The 18,516-nt window shown below is 34.9% G+C and overlaps 1 protein-coding gene across 1 annotated transcript; it reads right to left on the reverse strand.

The window, feature by feature from the left end:
* Nucleotides 1-1,934: 1,934 nt before the first annotated feature.
* Nucleotides 1,935-7,217, reverse strand: LOC107781897 (uncharacterized). The gene is made up of 4 exons (XM_075250446.1): nucleotides 6,686-7,217; nucleotides 5,512-5,747; nucleotides 4,696-5,395; nucleotides 1,935-4,026 (listed from the first exon to the last, which is right to left on the reverse strand). Exons 2-4 carry the CDS (start codon nucleotides 5,743-5,745, stop codon nucleotides 2,306-2,308), a joined length of 2,655 nt encoding a protein of 884 aa, XP_075106547.1. The 5' UTR covers nucleotides 5,746-5,747; nucleotides 6,686-7,217; the 3' UTR covers nucleotides 1,935-2,305.
* Nucleotides 7,218-18,516: the final 11,299 nt, after the last annotated feature.

Genomic DNA, 18,516 nt, shown 5'->3' on the forward strand with positions numbered 1-18,516 from the left:
ATACCTTATAGAGGGTGGGGTAATTAGCACCGATATAACTTATATCTTCTTCTTAGAAATTATGCAATTGTCATTCTTAATACAACATACCAAACAGTGAATAAACAACAATCTCATCATAACTAACCCCAGCATAACTTATACCGACATAAGCCGTATTCCAACCAAACGACCCCTAAGTTAGATATTATTTTATTTAATCTCAGATGAGATGTGAATTTATGTGAATAGGTCAACAATGAATGAATAAATATGCAAATGTATAAATGAAGAAAGTAAAAATTGCACGGGGCGCCCTATTTGGTCCCCCCAGTTAATCTATACCGATTTTTTTAAAAACTTTTAACTTGTACCCACTTTTTAAATAACTTCGGCTCATTTCTCCTCTCCCTTCTCCTCCTCAAAGTTATATCCGCCCTCAACCTCTTTTTGAAGTCCGTGACTAAAGGTCCTTGCTTGATTGAATGGTGGCAATAGATGATCTGTTAAATGACGAAGCAACAGATCCTATTTGATAATGCATGGCATTAGCAACAGCATATTGGTTTATGTAAATTGTTAAAAAGTTTCTTGCTTTATCAAATATCTATTAATAGTTCCTTTGGATGGTTTAGTTGTTGAACTAATCATCTAAATAATTGGTCCGATTAGAGAGTTATAAGATGAGGTATCCTTGCTATTGAATGCTTTATGTGACAGTAAAGCAGCTATTTTCATGTTTTCGTGACAGTATCATTATGAAGGGAAGAAGACTCTAGAGCTGAAGTTCGCCAGTTACAAAACAAAAACTTCAGCTCTAGAGCTGAAGTTCGTCAGTTACAAAACAAAAACTTCAGCTCTAGAGCTAAAGTTCGCCAGTTACAAAAACAAAAACTTCAGCACACTTGCTACTTCAGTCCCATCTACTAGAATGCTGAAGTTTTGCGTGATTGTCTTTGCTACTTCAGCCCCGTATGCTGAAGTTATGCGAAAAAGTGGGTACACTTACAATTTTTTTTGCAAAGCGGGCACAAGTTAAAATGTGACCCAAAAAACGAGTATAGATGCAAATGCCTCCCGCCAACGGGGGAAACTCTTTACTAGTATATTGTATAATTGGCGGGCAAAAAAAAAAATTAAGTAATAGATAGTATAAAGGAAAAAATTTTGTACCTGTATTAAAATTTGATTTTGTTGCAAATATTTGATTAATATAAAATTTTGCGAAAGTTATGTGACATTATACTATTACAATAATAGAGTCATACATTTTGGAACATCTCGAAATTAAGATAGTGTCATACATGTTGGGAGAGATGGAGTAATTTTTAAGTTAAATCAAAACAACACTATTAATTGGCAGGTATGCCAGAGTCATCGATGAAAAATGTGATTAATATTATTTAGAAAATGTTGGGGGTCGTTAGATCATTAATTGACAAAAGTGATGGTTTAAGATACAATTAGTGACATAGACAGAAAAAAGAAAATTGGTTCCTAATATATAAGTTTTTTCTAATTTTGGTTCTTGTGTTTTATGCTTGAGCATATCTATAATCAAGTTTGCATCTTTCGTGCAGACTGTGAACTAAGTTGTTATTGTCTATAAATTTGAGATCATTGAAGGAATCCATAAACTTTAAATTCTGAATTCGCCTATAAATTCAAGCATGTCTTTTGCTGACCTGTATTCGTGTTAATATATATAATAAACCCAATAAGCTGCTTTTTCTTGAATTCATAAATCATAAACTCAAAATCTTCGCTCCACCTCTTTGCTAGACCGGTTGAAATGTATCTTTTCATGTGACCATCTATAGAACGGAAAGTACGTTCAAAAAAGCATGAAGTTTCAATCTTTCATTTCAGGCAATCAGGAAAAATATAACATCTTCTAAACCTCACGTAACAAATAAAAAACATGAATTTAGGAAAAAGAAGAATATGAAAGGAGATTCCACCCAACATGGCCACCAACCTGCATTTCATTTCAAATTAGATTAATCACTTTAAGGGGAAAAAAAAGTAGCATTATTAATAAGCTCTTACAAGAGTGTAATGGAAGCAGGGAAAGTGACATTTAAGTTTTACACAGAAATGTACAAAAATAAGCTCTAATGGTGTCATGAGATCCCTTTAGGGAAGCTGCAAGAACCTTGGTGCTCATTCCACACCACAAACCCCCTCCTCAACATTATTTTGAGATAACTGAAAAATCCTCGAGGGCCGGTTAGAACAGAATTGAAACTCAAAACCCTTTTCTACTAAAATATCAGGCTCGCTCTTTGTCTGGGGTTTGAACCGTGATGTGCACTTAATCCACACATTAACATTGCTTCATAAGAAGAGCAAGATTACCGTTTAGATATCTCTGCCTTGGCAAGCGCCTCGTTCTTTTTCCCCAACCGGTTAGGCTTTTTTCCTCAAGCCCCAGCTCACCAGAACAAGGCTGGTTTACTGGAGGTGGGCAATCTGCAGGAATTGTTGGGGAGGGATCGGCATTTGCTAAACGCTTCCTTCCCCTACCACTCTTGCCAGTTTTCCTATGTGACATGGTCGACTGCCAAGAGGATCCACTTGCTTTAAACAGTTCTTCGAATTTCAAAATATCCTTGTTCACCTCATACCTAGATAGGGAAATAAGACCAGGAAGAACGTCCCTCTGAAAATCTTTCCGTTGCCTTCCCCTTTTTCCTTGCCCTCTTCGAGGCCGTTTTGGTAAGGTAATGGCAACTGTTTCTTCGTTGTTTTGGCTCTCCAATGTCGGCATTTTATAGGAATACTCTTCTTCCTTCATATCTTCCAGCTTCAGTGTCATAAACTCAAAGTAATCAAAGCCAATGGGAATGGATTCCTCATCAAACTCAGATGCTGTACCTGAGCAAATCTCTGTAGCAATGGATTCTTGTTGAACACAACAGTGAGAGGAGACCAACTCAGCAAACCATTTGAGGGAGTCGCTAGTTTCAGTTTGCAACGCATCATTCATTTCTCCATTTGCACCGGACATTGAGATGGAGATTATAGACTCAGCAGCAAGCCTCATGGCGGCTTCATTCGATTTATTAGATTCTTCTAATGTATGTTTAGATTCCCCACATTCCGCTTCATATTCAAGAATTGCTGGAGCCTCTAAATCTATCTCAGTGGTTGCAATCCTCACCACAGCCCGAGGAAGAGAAGGTGCAGATGGAGCCTCTTCTTCATCTAAAGACAAGTTCAAATCAATTTGATGCCTTAGACTAGAAATGCAACCATTTAGTCCCTTTTCTTGAAGAAAATCCTTGGCTTCCACCTGACTTCTAGAAACAATCTCGTCTCCTGAAATTTTCGTGGCAGTAACATTGTCAACATTAGGAAAAGCGGTGTTTGAGAGCCCACTTTCTGCATGCGAGTCCGTGGGGGCACTGAAAATTGGAACACCAAAAATTGTCCTTATTTTAGTGCTGTCACTAACTTCAAAAATAGATCTCGATGATATGGATCCCTGCCTCTGATCTATAATTTGAGAGGAATTGACAGCTGTGTCTTCTTGTCTGAAAAACAGCTGAGAATTATTCTGCAAGGAGTCCAGATTTAAGTGATAACAATTTTCCCTCCCTTTAGTGTGCTCTACGCCTTTTTGTGATTTCACCACTAACCAAGGCAATGTCTCTCGGGAATTTTCCTGCTTCCTTTGACAATCTCCAGATACCGGCGCTTTTCCAGACGCTTCAGTTCGAGACACACAGGAAGTTTCCCTGTCAATCCTCATATGCATGTTGTTTTGACAAGACGCAACGTTTCGCAGGAGTTTAGTATAACTCTGAGAAAGTGGTGGAGATTTATGAGTGGCATTCTGGACATTGGAACAGCTAGCAGATTGCATTTGATTTTCTTCATGAATTTCTACACCAAAAATTGTTTTCTTCCTCTGGTGTTCTGTCTTGGTTTCCTTAAAGAGAGAGTGCCTGAAAAGTTGATGACCTTGCGGTGACTGAAAAGCTTTAGGTAAAATTTCAGCAGTTTCAAGTCTTCCAGAAGATTCGTTATCACGTTGCTTTTTCTCTGAAACAAGAAGTAGCAATGAGATCAAAATATGTGGCAATAGAAAGATATTAACATCAAACACAGCAGTTCAAATAAAAACTAAAATTGCTGCATTCTCACTTATCAACAGAACTTTTCTGCCCTTTAAACGAGGCATACTCACTTATCAACAAATCTTTTCTGCCCTTTAAATCAGGTAGTCGACACACTGCATATAAGGCATATAATGGCGTTTGAGTGGGATAAGATGGATAACATTCTGAAGTACATGGAAGTAAGCAAAAAAATAGGTCTGGCAACTGTATATCACAGGATTGCCTAAACTACTACTCCATTTGTTCCAATTATTTAACACCTCTTCGGTATTTTGGGACCAAAAATGTTTTGACACCATTCCATTAGTAATGTTGCTCTATACAATTTTCACAACTTTTGCTAATTTGAACATCGATGTGAAGTTTTTTCTGCGAAGATAAATTCTCAACCATTATTGAATATTTTGTTCCACTACCACTCATGTAATGTATACGTCAAATTAATACTTAAAATTCCTTGTCTAGTCAAACTACTATATAAAATGAGAAATGGAAAGTAAAAACCAACCGTGACAATTAATACGTTTCACGGCTGCCTACTAATAAAGTTGAAAAGTGAAAAGAAGGGTTTACATCATGAAAGTAATCTTACCAGCATTTAGTTTAGAAGTTAACTGCTCTTCTCCATTTTTGTGAGGCGGGTGGTTGAGGAAAATTCCACCAATCCTTTCCTTGAGTGACTTCGGAGAGAATTTCCCCCCGTCATAGATGTCATCATCGAGGCAAGTAATGCTATTTATATTGATATCCGGCACCAACGGAGAAGCTTCTTCAAGTGGTAAAGGTTTATTCAAGTCAGCTAGTTCATCAGTTCCTTTTAAGGAACTAGCTCTGTTAAGATCAGCATCAGAATGAAATTCTAAAGCGCTGGCAATAGGTGTCTTTGCATCTCTACTTCGGGGCATCTTATTAGTTCCCTCAACAGGGTTCCCTTGAATGCAGGGCAATACCCATTCGTTATTTACGCTCCTATCAACTACAAATCTAGAGTCAAACATTTTCCTTTGGAACAAACTGCTACTAGGCTGGTGAGATTCACATTCCTTTGAACTTTTAGTGAGCTGGGAGGAGAAATGACTCGACCTACTATCGTTCTCCATAAAATCAAAAGAAGATTGATTCTTAGCAGTGTCTGTGGCCGATAGCTGACCAGCTATAGAATCCAATGAAGGAAAATGAGACGATGAAGGAATTGACTGGAATGTCTTCATTGGATGGTTAAGCATTTCTTTCCTTTGATGTTCATTCATTAGATCCCTTTGTCTTCTATAAAGCCGGTGGAGTTCTTGGAGCTGCATCAGTAAACCACATTACAGCATATAAAATGTTGAAAAAATGATCTCTTTATGTTAGCCCTTCATAGAAAATGAAACAATTTGAGCGAGAACATGATTAAGAGTCTGAATACCTGATGCCTGAAAACTATCTCATGCTTCAAAATTGTCTGCCTCACTTTTTCTTTGTCACATTCAAAATATCCATCAATAGGTTGCGGCGACAAAAACGAGTCAGTGCACTGATTTCTTTTCCTTGACTTGTTTTCATGATTTACGAGCCATGGGATGTTAGTTCCGTTGCTATTTAGATCACTCATGGAGCAAAATCCTGGCAAATATGTCTTGCATTGTATTTTAGTTCCCATTCCTGCACTCATACAAGGAGTGGAAAAAATATGATTCGAGTAATAAAATGATTAAACACCAAGAAAAACACTAAAGAACTCTAAATTAGACCATAAAAATCAAGAACATATTTTCCGGAGAGATTATGACAGTGACAAGCTCAATAAAGAAAGCAGACAATCCAATTTAGTTCAGTTCAATGAGCCAGTATACTTGCTTGAAAAAATTCCCAATTTTATCAGCACTTATCTGCATTATAAAAAAAGACATCTCGGTGCACGAAACATCCCGCATTGATGCAGGATCCACAGAAGGACGCCCCCCCCAAGGGGGTGTGATATAGACAGCTCACCCTAATGCAAGCATGATTCTACGGCTCAAACCTGTGATCTATATGTCACACAAGACAACTTTACCATTGTTGCAAGACAATTTTTTTGCATTGTATTGATAATATTTCTAGCTAATGTAACAAGGGTTCTATCACCGCAAAGTATATCAATAAGAAGTAAAAAATTGACAGGAAAAAGAGGGGTTAAAAAGGAAAGAGTTTTAACAGTGTACACATTTTTTACACCAGGTTGAGATGTCCTATAAGGTAACTGTCTATAGTAATTCTAATACGGTAACCTAAAAAATAGAGTAAATAACAATAAAATTACTAAATTTTCAAGTCAATTTCTGGAAATGAGGACAACGCAATCTATGGCCTATCTTGACTTTGGTCAAACAAATTAATTCCTTATATTTCATGAAAAAAAAAATTCCTTGTTCAATTTTACTCAACAAATGTATGAAATATTAGCAGAAAATTTCCACTCCAAATTTTCCAATTCTCTTATATTTTCTTCCTTTTTAGTAATCAAAACATATAGAACAAATCCAACTGGAAGCTCAAAACAGCAAAAAGAAAATAAAAAATTAAACAACATAGAAGAACTGACAGAAGTAAAGAATTACCTCAAAAATTTTCTGCTAATTCCTCCCAACAACCTTTGTGCTGTCACTGATCGAGAAACCTTAAAACAAAAACATCATATCCACAACCAAGAATTCAATTTAAAAAAAAAAAAACATATGAAAAAACAAGTACCCTTCGACTGATCAATAGAAGAAAGCTACATGTAAGAGAGATCCCAGATAAGATTAAGATCTCTCTATTCCTCTCTCTCTCTTTCTTTTTCTCTCTCTACAGAAAAATGAAGTCTTTGCAATGACTTAAAAAATGTCAACATGTGGTCTATTTGTTATTCTCATATACTTTTTCTTTCACCTTCAATCATTTCTTTACCCAATTGGCTGGCTATATTTGATAGTTATATAACAGCGTATCTAATCTGAAAGAATAATAATATTAAAAGATTTTCTGGGCTTTTGAGGAAGTGAATGAAAGACACATAGGTATTTGTAGCACATTTTCTAGATTCTCTGTGCCCCTCCCCCTTTACTCACTTCCGTGCTTGTTGGGGTACCTTTTTTTTTTTCTCGCCCAGTGTCCCGCACCCCATTGGGGCTGACTAAATTTAGATTCGCGCCGAAAAGTTTTATATTTGGGGTAAAGCGCTCACATACAAAGGTAGACTTCATATCCAAGTCTCGAATCCAAGATATTTGGTTAAAGATAAAGGAATACTTACCACTACACCACAGACGTGGTTGGTTATCCCTCTCTATTATTTTACAAGTGAGTATTTCTTTATACTGACCCCTAATTCAGGTTAGTAATATTATTATTGGGATTTAACTCATGTACACTTAACAATATAATTTTTTCCTATTATTAGTGTATTTTAACCTGCAACAACATGCAACTTATCTTATATTTCACACTACTATAGTCTATACCCTTATTTTGATGGGAGCCTTAGAGCAATGTTAAAGTTGTCTTCGAGTGATCTATATATTGCGGGTTCGAATTGTGGAAACAGTTATTTATTCTTACATTAGGTTAGATTGTCTACATCATATAACCCTTGGGGTGTGGCCCTCTCCGAACCCTGCGTGAACGCGAGATGTCTTGCAACAGACTGCCCTTCAGCAGGGGCGGACGTAAGGTAAAATTATTGGGTTCAATTGAACCCAAAACTATTGACGTTGGGTATAAAATTATATGCAAAAATTCGTTAAAGTTGAAATAAATAGTAAATCTGAACTCATAGCTTTAAAAATATATTAAAAATCTTAAAGTTGAACTCATAGACTTTGAATCTTGGATATGCTCCTGCCCTTTAGACTACCTTAGTTCTATATTCACATTTAGGTTTTCTATGCTATGTAATCATTATTCTTTACTTTCAAAAATAACTAATACTAAGGACACAATAGAAAAATATAATTAATATTTTCTTTATTTTTTTAAAATAATAAATATTTTGAATCACTTATTTTTGGTACCATAACAACTAAAATGGAGTATAATTTTAGAAGGTGAGAAAGGACATCTTTAGGCCATCTCCAACCTTACCTCAATTCTCTGTAATGGGGGCAATTTTTGGAGTAATTTTGTCCCCAAAATAGGGGATGAATAGTGTTCCCTCAAATATGGGGTACACTATTCATTTCCCCCATTACTATTTATCACTTTTTTATTATTATTTTATTATTTAATCTTTTAATTTATCTCTTTATATATACCTAATTATGTTTATGTAATGTCTTTATAATATTAATTTTACATCTTAACTTTGGTGTATAATTTTGATAAATTAATTTTTGTGCATTTATTATTTTTATGTAAAATAGTAGGTTAATTTTCTTATAAGTTATAATTGTACAAAAAATATATAATTATCTCAAAAAATGAATGGTGCAAATATAAAATATTAGATGTTGCTAAAATTGAAAGGTGCGAATATAAAATATTAGATGTTGCAATGATTTCACTTTTATTTGAATTATTAGTTAATCTATAATAATTGCTTACAAATTATATTATTTAAAATTTTATGGAGTTATTTTAATGAAAATTACAAATTAATAAAAATAAAAGATGGAATTTATTTAATAAAAATTATAAATAAAATTAAAATGAAAGATAATAATATAATATATAAAAGATGAAAGAATATAAAAAAGTTTGGGAATAAAATAAGAGAATAACTGGAATAAGTTATTTTAAAAATGGGGAAATCATCATTTTAGGAACTAAAAACGAGGCAAATGTGGGAGATGCCCAACTTACGATAGAAAGGTCTTCAACTCTAAAAGCTTCTTTAACTGACCTCATCCATTATCTTGAAAGAAAAAATCTAAGTATCTGATTAATAATCACGCGCAGGAGCAGTGCATGGATAATGCGCTTTCTGTTTAAGACTGACGGAAAGTACAAAGCGTACGACACGACTCAGTTGAAACTTGAAACTATGGAGGCCGAGAGTTAGCTGACATGTGGAACTGTGGCGCGTGGCTGAAGATACTCTTTGTCGTGAATTGAGTTAAGTTTTGAACTCAACTTACTCCGTCCTTCGGAAATTTTAGTGGGCGTTTGGACATAGAAATTGTAAAATTCTAAAAAAAAAGTGAAAAAACAAAAAAATTAAGTGAAAATAATATTTAAAAATTAGAGTTGTATTTGGACGTGAATATAATTTTGGGTTATTTTTGAAGTTTTGTGTGCGATGTGAGTTAAAATTTTGAAAAATAACTTTTTGGAGTTATTCAAATTGTCGAAAAATTTCAAAATTCATCTTCAAGCGAAAATGGAAAATTTTATGGCCAAATACTGATTTCGAAAAAAAAATAAAAGTTTTTCAAAATGAAGTGAAAAAGTTCTTATGCCCAAACGGGCTCTAATAAATTGCTCGATCTTTTTTTTTTGGTAATAAAAAGGTATATATATCTTGAAATTATAAAATGGTAGGAAAAAACTGTATAGCTTTTCAAATAGCAAGACTGTCATATAACATGAATTTTTGGTCTATAACTCAAAACAATAAATCTCAAGTTTGAAAGACAATCCAAAATTTCAACTTAATAAATTCAAAGATCAATGTTTTTTTAAAAATATGAGTTTAAAACTTATACTCATATGGACGGTTAGTCGGTTACACAATATGGGCCTACGCGTCGTCTGTCTCCGCTCATTTTTGCTGATTATTCAACGTTTAAAAGATTTTAAAGCTATTCTAGTGTTCAAACTTTTTTAATTCCAACGTATCCTATAGTAAATATCTAATTTTGGGTATTTCCTACTTCCAAGCCACTATATACGCTATTTATTATCTTTTTCTCTCATTTTTCAGATTTTTCTCTCACATAATTACTGTATTTGATGTAAACTTCTCACTCCACATTCTATCTCTCTCTAATTTGATACACGTCATTCTCAGATCAAAATTCTCACCTATATTCATAAGTTTCTTCTCTGAAAGACCAAAATTCTCCACAATTCCTCCCACAATTTCTTCTTCACACTTCCCAGCAAATTCCTCCAACTCCCCATTTTTATTTTTGGCTGTAACTTTAATAGGAAAGGAAAAGAAAAAAGACAATCTTAGAAGACTTCTACAATAGCAAGACCCAGAAAAACCCACAAGTTCAACCAAATTAGTCTGACCACAAAAGGAGGGGCAGTCAAAGATAATGCAAAGCACAGAAGTTGAAGAACTAGTCCATCGCTGGTAGAGAGACGAATCCTCGAAAACAATACGCAACGTCTTGCCATGATTTTTGCTCGGCTACTGTACATGATACGTGGGAACAATGAAATTCAGGGTTTTTGCTCGACGGCGGATTCGCCGGAAATTAGGGTTAACAAAGACGACGGAGTTTAAGGCTGATCAACTTGAATTTCTGTTAATATATTTCAATATATTTTCAATGTATCACGTTGTATTGTCATATATTTCATTGTATTCATTGTCTTTTTATTCATTGTAATTCAATGTATCTCGTTGTATTCCATGTATTTCATTATATTTACTGTCTTTTTTTTAATTGTATTTCAATGTATCCTGATGTATTCTATGTATTTCATTGTATTCACTGTCTCGCTATATGCCATGAATGTATTCATATGTTTTTTTTTAATTAATATAATTTATGTATTCAGAAGTATTATAGAATTTTTCTGAAGATTGCGATGTTTTTGGGGTATTTTTCGGTTGAGAATCTTTTTTATAATTGAAAATACAAATTTTGTTATAATTGAGTTTGTTGAGTTATATTAGGAGTCTATTATGTTAATTGATTCACTTTCCGTTTAAAAACAGTGTAATCTCATGTTTCACGCGCGTGAATACAGTCGAATACAATAATTTGTCCAGCTGTAATCCTACGTTTCACGCTATGAATATAGTCGAATACACTCGAATATAACAACTGAATAGCTGGACTTTCCTGATTCACGCCTATTTTTGCTACTGTATTCATGAATACAGTAGCTTAAATACATCTAATAGATCTCATAACAACAAAAAACGTATCTACGATTCGTAATATAGCAAATGGTATCTATAGGTAGTTAATTACCACTAAAAGATAGTACTTTATGAAAATTTCTCTCGTTTAAATGGCACAGTTACACTAAGAGAGGCGGCTTAACCCCCAAGCCAATAAAGTTGTCGCTTTAGGCCTCACAAAACTAGTGGCCCTAAATAATGCTCTTTTTATATGTAATTTAAATATTAATTGTATTTATTAAATAGTGATAAGAAATTTTTTCAACCATCTTTTGCTACCTTGTCACCAATCGTTGATAACATAGTTTTATATTTTATGTTGTCTTTTATCAGAGTTACTTGAGAAAATTCAAATGAAAGTGAAAGGCAATTAAATTTGCAGTTACTTTCTAGTTGTTCTTACTACAACTTGAATAAATTTTATTTATGATTCTAACTTTGTAAGATATTTTCTTTCAAGATCTCTGTTGGCACGCTTCAAGCTAATTACATCATAAAATATATATCACCTTTGTAAATACAAAAATCTACTTGATTGTTACTTTGGGAGGCAATGTTGTATAGTAAGTTATGTTGACGGTCATGGGAAAAGAATAAATTCAAAATTAAACTTAAGAAAATCTTATCAAAAATTAGTAATATTTCAACAAAGATTAAAGGAGTTGGTTACACCGTCAAGATGAAATTGCATCTCAAAAAGTAAAAATGAAAGAAAAAAACTTCAACAACAATATCTAAAATTATTAAATAAGTTTAAGGCCTCTTATAACGTCTTGGCTTTAGGCCTCCAATACTATTGAGCCGCCTCTACTATTAAGGTGTAGACATGTAAACTTTGAACTAGTTTTAATTCAAATCTCATCAACAGAAGGGCCTCATAGGAATTTGTTGAAATGCATTGTTCGTTATCCTAATTAATTCTGCTAAGCTTTCATCTATCTCCTATCAATTGTCATGTAATGTATATCCCACCAACAGATAAAACAAGTGAAATGAGAGCCAAAACTTTCCAAACTTCATCCATTTGTCTGCATGTTAACCTGATCCATGTCTGTTTGTTGACATGATTCTGCTTTGCCAAACAGAAAATTCCAAATTATTATGCTAAATCAAGTCCTTTTTCTTTTCCATCACTTTATTCCACATTCGTTTAAAACCATTAATTCAATCTTTTTTCAATACTAAATTCACATGAAATGAAAGTCGTAATTAATACTACCTCTTGCCCATTTTAATTGATTTTTTTGAACTTTTTTTTCTATGGTCCATAATATTTAATTTTTTATATATCAAGAAAGAATTATTTTCTTTTTTTTAAAATTGTCTTTGGATTAAAGATCTTAGAAATATTTATTATATTTTCAATGAACAAATTAAAATAATATGGTCAATTTTATTATTAATTAATACTAAAATATAAATTCCTTAACGTGTGTGAAACAATCAAAAAATCAATTAAAAATCAATTAAGGTGGATGGGAGGGAATAAGTTATTCTTGAAGATCACAAGACTCTTCCAAACTTATCACCAAAAAGGAAATAAGAAGTGTTAAACAAGGGTCCCGTCATTAAAAGTTGTTGTGGGAATTTACTCTATAATTTACATGACCAACTGTCATTTGATTTCCAAATTGACACAGAAAAAGTTGCAGTTTAACACTCCTATTCATTTTATGTTGCATTATTTCCTTTTTGTTATGCTCCAAATATCTATCTATTTATGTATATAAAATAATTTAACTTTAATTTTTCATTTTACTTTTACTATCTCTTCACATAAATACTGCTAACACATACTCCAATACTATCTACTCCAAGGGCAATACAAGAAAAAATAATTAATTCGTTTTTGAAATCTGAAAAAATTACTTATTTTGGACCACAAAAAAAAGGTCAAAAAATCACTTATTTTGGACCGGAGGAGTATGTATTTTTGTTTTATAAGGATGATAGAAGAAGATTCCTGAAGTCGTTTTTGGAGTGTGATATTAGAATTGATAGGCCAACAAACTGTAGAATCCTAAGAATGAATAATGAGGCAATTAAAAATTAATAGAGTGCTTTAACTCTTTCAATAAATTCACATCTACCTTTCGGCAATCAATAAGTAACATGCTCGCACACCCACCTATGGTTAGTCTCGTGTTGATATTTTTCCTTTTACACACGCTCTTCGTTATTCTTGCACCTTTATTTTAGACATCCATTTCATAATTAGTAATTTCCTAAAAAGGGAAAACTAGAACAAGATCTTTTGTTTTTTTTTTGTCCTTCAATAATTGAGGTTCAAAACCTCTATCCATGAGTAGACTCAGAAAAATACATATTGGGATAACGATCTCGCTGTTTATTTTTCCTTTTACTTATGGATGGAGTGGATGGGCATAAGGATATCGTGAACATGCTTTAGAGAATTTATAATATCCAAAATTTTAAATTTTAATCAAAATATCGTAAAAATAGTACGGGCTGGCCAGTTTTCGGACTGGTCACTCAAAAATAGCCAACGTTTGTCAAGTCATTGAAAAATAACCACTATTTTGCTGCAACAGAGACCAGTCTAGCACAATATACTGGAGTTCGGTGCACTTGCGTATGAACTTCCAACATATTATGCTGGAACTCCAACACACGGAAAGTTCCAGCATAATATACTGGAAATTCGAGCACTTGTGTATGAACTTCCAGCATATTATACTGGATCGGTATACTTTGCTGGAACTCTAGTATATTATGCTGGAGTTCTAGTGTACTTATGCTGGAGTTCAAGTATACTGCTAGAACTCCAGCATAATATACTGGTGTATTTTTCGGGTTTTGAACAATGTTTTCGCTCAGATTTATCTTTACATGAAAACTGGCTAAATTTTGATTACTTTTGAAAGCATGACTATTTTTGAATGACCACTTATAAATCTGGCTATTTTTGAATTTCTCCCCAAAATATCTCATGGTAGCTGGGCTTTGTCAATGGTTAAGCTATATATTTATGGGAAATTGCTCTCATTGGCACAAAGAAATAGCAAGTGCAGCAATACTTGGCACCCGCAGACTTAAAATTCTAAATTCACCTTCTTTATATACACACCCTACCCCAACTGCAGGCTGCTGCTTTCTAATAACCAGCTCTAATTCATCCCTATGTTGATCTCCCTCCCAGTCATGTTGCACAACAATACCCAGACCACTAACTTAAATCTTATGGTCCATGCAGCGCAGGAAATTTTTATGAAAATAGGTTCGCAATTACGAGCAATATGCACATGACTTTCCTGATAGTCAAGGAAAAAATCCAACAAGAAGTTGATTGGTACAAATTTACCTGCACCGGATGTTTATTAGTTTGGTGTTACCCCCCGATGCAAGTAAGTTTTTACCGACATTATTATTGTATTGGAAAAAAACTGAGTTTATAGTAAAGATGATGTGGCATGACACATGGATTAGTTAAATGGTCAAAGCGCAGCAATTGACTAAGAGGCACGGATGGAGACAGCCACGGGAAGAAGAATTTAAATAGGCACGAGACGACGTATAGATACGAGTCTCGTACCAATTTAAATTATTTACAGCCAACGGATTAGAAGGCATTGAAGGCAAAGATCTGATGACAGAAAGGAGTCCAAATTCATTATTAAATACTTGATACGTTACAAAATTGGTATTTAATAGGAATGATTGTATAACGGCTTATTTAATGTCATTTATTACTCATGATTATATCATTAAAACTGAGGCTTCATTCCTTTACCTAGAATTATCTATAAAAGGAAGAAGTATCATCATTTGTAAGGACACAGAATACTATTGAGAATTTATTGAAATACACATCTATTTGCTTTTTTACCATCGTTCTCAAAAGTATTTTATTTTTGTCTCCTGATTATCAGTAACCCGAATTTCTTTTTAGCTTTGACCAAAGACTCAGATTTTTGGTTAAACAAATTGGTTCCGTTACCGGGAATCTGATAATCTTTCCTTTTAAGCTATATCTTATCTATTGTCGTCACCATGTCAAACAACAACGCCGACAACAATAGTAATAACACATTGGGAAACCATGAGAATCAAATACATCAAAATCAAGATGACGTGGTTCCCTCTCCTCTAAATTCACCACGTCAATCTCGTGAAGGCACTCCTGTTACTGAATCCCGTGCTGATCAACAAGAGCAATCTGAACATTTTGAAGGAGTTACAACTGAAGCTTTGCAAAAGCTAATTGATGCACAGGTCGGCAAAGCTCTTTAGGCACTTGTTAGTCGATTGCCTGCTGCGCCACCTACACCAACTCCTAATAATAATACATTGGAGAACCCCCGTTCTGGTCTTGATAATTCTGGAAACGGAGCAACCCCCAGTGAACCACAAGAAGGGGGACCAGGTAATTTAAATAATTCGTATTTGCAAAATTTAGTACTAACCTTGCAGAAACAGCTTAAGGAACAAAATGAGCGTATTGAACAAATCCCTGGAGTTCCGCCTGTAATAAAAGGAGTAGACATGGACAAATACTCACAACAACCATGGAAGCCTAGTGCTGCTCCCCTTCCAATTCCGAAAAAGTTCAAAATGCTTGACATCCCGAAATATGATGGTACTACAGACCCACGTGACCACGTGACTGCATTTACAACCGGCGTAAAAGGCAATGACTTGACCAAACAAGAAATTGAATCAGTATTGGTCAAGAAATTTGGAGAAACACTCACCAAGGGTGCATTAACCTGGTATTCTCTTTTATCTGAAAATTCTATTAATTTTTTTGCTGAGCTTGCAGATTCTTTTATTAAAGCACATTCGGGAGCACAAAAGGTTGAAAAAAGAATGGAAGATATTTTCAAAATCAAACAAGGGGATTCGGAGTTGCTTAGAAACTTCGTTGATAGATTCCAGCGTGAAAGAATGACTCTACCTCGTGTGCCTGACAATTGGGCTGCTATAGCTTTTGCAAGTAATTTAAATGACAAAAGTTCTGAAGCCACGAGACGACTCAAAGAAAGTCTTCGAGAATTTCCTGCAACCACATGGAATGATGTTTACAACAGGTATAGCACGAAGCTGCAAATCGAAGAAGATACCGTACCTAAGCTTCATCATGAAGAAAGGGGCGGTACCCGAAGGTCAGAAACCGAAAAAAGATCAGGTAAAAACAGGTACGATCCATATATGGGACCTGCAGGGAAGGACCCACGGTCGAAACAAGATAGCCAACAATATGATCAAAAATCGAGGAACCGGGATTCTGGCTCTTCTTCAAAGTTCAGGAATGATCGGAACAGACAAGAATCACGAGATGATGACAGAAGTTTAAAGGCACAATTCGGTGGATATAATTTTAATGTCTCTACCTCCGAGCTCGTAGCTGTTTTAAGAAGCATGGGAGATAAGGTACGGTGGCCAAAAGAGATGAGGTCAAATCCAAGTAAACGCAATCCGGATCATTGGTGCGAATTTCACAACGTTTACGGGCACAAAACTTCAGAATGTAGATTCTTGCAGAGTGAAGTGGATCATTTATTGAAGCAAGGATACCTCACTGAGTTATTTAGTGAGAAAGGAAAACAAGCTTATATGAAAAACAGACAAGAGCCACCACAACCTCCTTCACCCAAGAGGACAGTGAATGTCATAAGCGGGGAGAAGATATTCATGGCGTAACCTACACAGCCTCCAACAAGGTTTCTAAGGTAACGATTACACACGGGAAACGGGTACGGCAGGTCCTTGAAAATGAAAGTATTTCGTTCGATGACGCAGATACCGAAGGAGTGACAACTCCACATAATGACGCACTGGTAATATCTTTACTTGTACATGATACTAATGTAAAACGAGTTTTGATTGATCCAGGGAGTTCTATAAATATTATATTACTAAGGGTACTACGAGAAATGCAAGCTGAAGACAAAATGATACCCAAGGCGCACACCTTGTCAGGCTTCGACAATTCAAGTGTAGTAACAAAAGGTGAGGTATTTCTAACAACTTTTGCTATGGGTGTTGTGAAGGAAACTAAATTTCAGGTAGTTGATATGGAAATGGCCTACAATATGATCATGGGGAGACCATGGATACACGATATGGACGCTGTCCCATCAACTCTACATCAGGTTATTAAATTCCCATCACCATGGGGAATTTGCCAAATTCGTGGGGATCAGCAGATGGCTAAAAGTGTCAACGCTGTAACAAGTACGAGCGCCGAAAATAAAGAAAAGTTGCAATTACAGGAAACAGTTGAAGGTAAAAAAGATCAAACTTCAACTGAACAGGAAAAGACGGATTTGGACTCAAGACCTGACACAATACAAGAACCTGAAGAAAATGAAAGCATCAAAACGACAATTGAAGAGCTTGAGGCAGTGATGTTATTTGATCAATGACCTGAACGGAAGGTTTATGTCGGGGCCAATTTAAGCACGAACATGCGAGGTATGATAATCGAATTTTTAAAAGCTAACTTAGACTGCTTTGCTTGGTCCCACACTGATATGACAGGGATACCACCAAATGTGATGACTCACAAACTCAATGAGGACCCTTCTTTCACACCAATAAAGCAAAAGAAACGGAAACAAGGTGCTTTCAAGAACCAGGTGTTTCAGGATGAAGTCCAAAAATTATTAAAAATCGGATCAATCCGTGAGGTAAAATATCCTACTTGGTTAGCTAACACGGTGGTTGTACCCAAGAAAAATGATCAAAGAAATAGAAGAAATCCCGGATATCCTTACTAATAAAAAGGAAGTACAAAAATTAACGGGAAGAATTGCAGCTTTGGAGAGATTTATTTCCAAATCCTCAGAAAGGTGTTTTAAGTTTTTCTCTGCACTTAGAAAGCAAGATCATTTTGAATGGAATGAAGATTGTCAACAAGCCCTTAGAAATTTGAAAGCTTATTTGTCAAAACCACCGTTGTTGGCAAAACCGAAGGTGGGGGAAAAACTTCTCATTTATCTGGCCGTATCTGAAGTCGCAGTAAGTGCTGTTTTAGTCCGCGAGGACCAAGGTAAACAATTTCCTATTTATTATATAAGTAAGTCCTTATTGGAAGCTGAGACACGATACCCGCAACTAGAAAAATTAGCATTAGCTTTGATCATGGCATCTAGAAAGTTAAGACCTTATTTTCAATGTCATCCCATTGTTGTAGTTACTGCTTTTCCGCTTCGAAGTATTTTGCATAAACACGAACTTTCAGGAAGATTAGCAAAATGGGCTATAGAACTAAGTGAGTATGAAGTTATTTATCAACCCAGGACCGCTATAAAGTCTCAAGTACTAGCTGATTTCGTGGCTGATTTTAGCCAGGGGATGCATTTAGAAGCAGAAAAAGAATTACTAGTTTTTAATGGTGCGAACCCGGGGACTTGGGTTTTATACACTGAC

The sequence above is a fragment of the Nicotiana tabacum genome, chromosome 3 (genome assembly GCF_000715075.1).
Source record: "Nicotiana tabacum cultivar K326 chromosome 3, ASM71507v2, whole genome shotgun sequence".
Lineage (NCBI taxonomy): Eukaryota > Viridiplantae > Streptophyta > Magnoliopsida > Solanales > Solanaceae > Nicotiana > Nicotiana tabacum.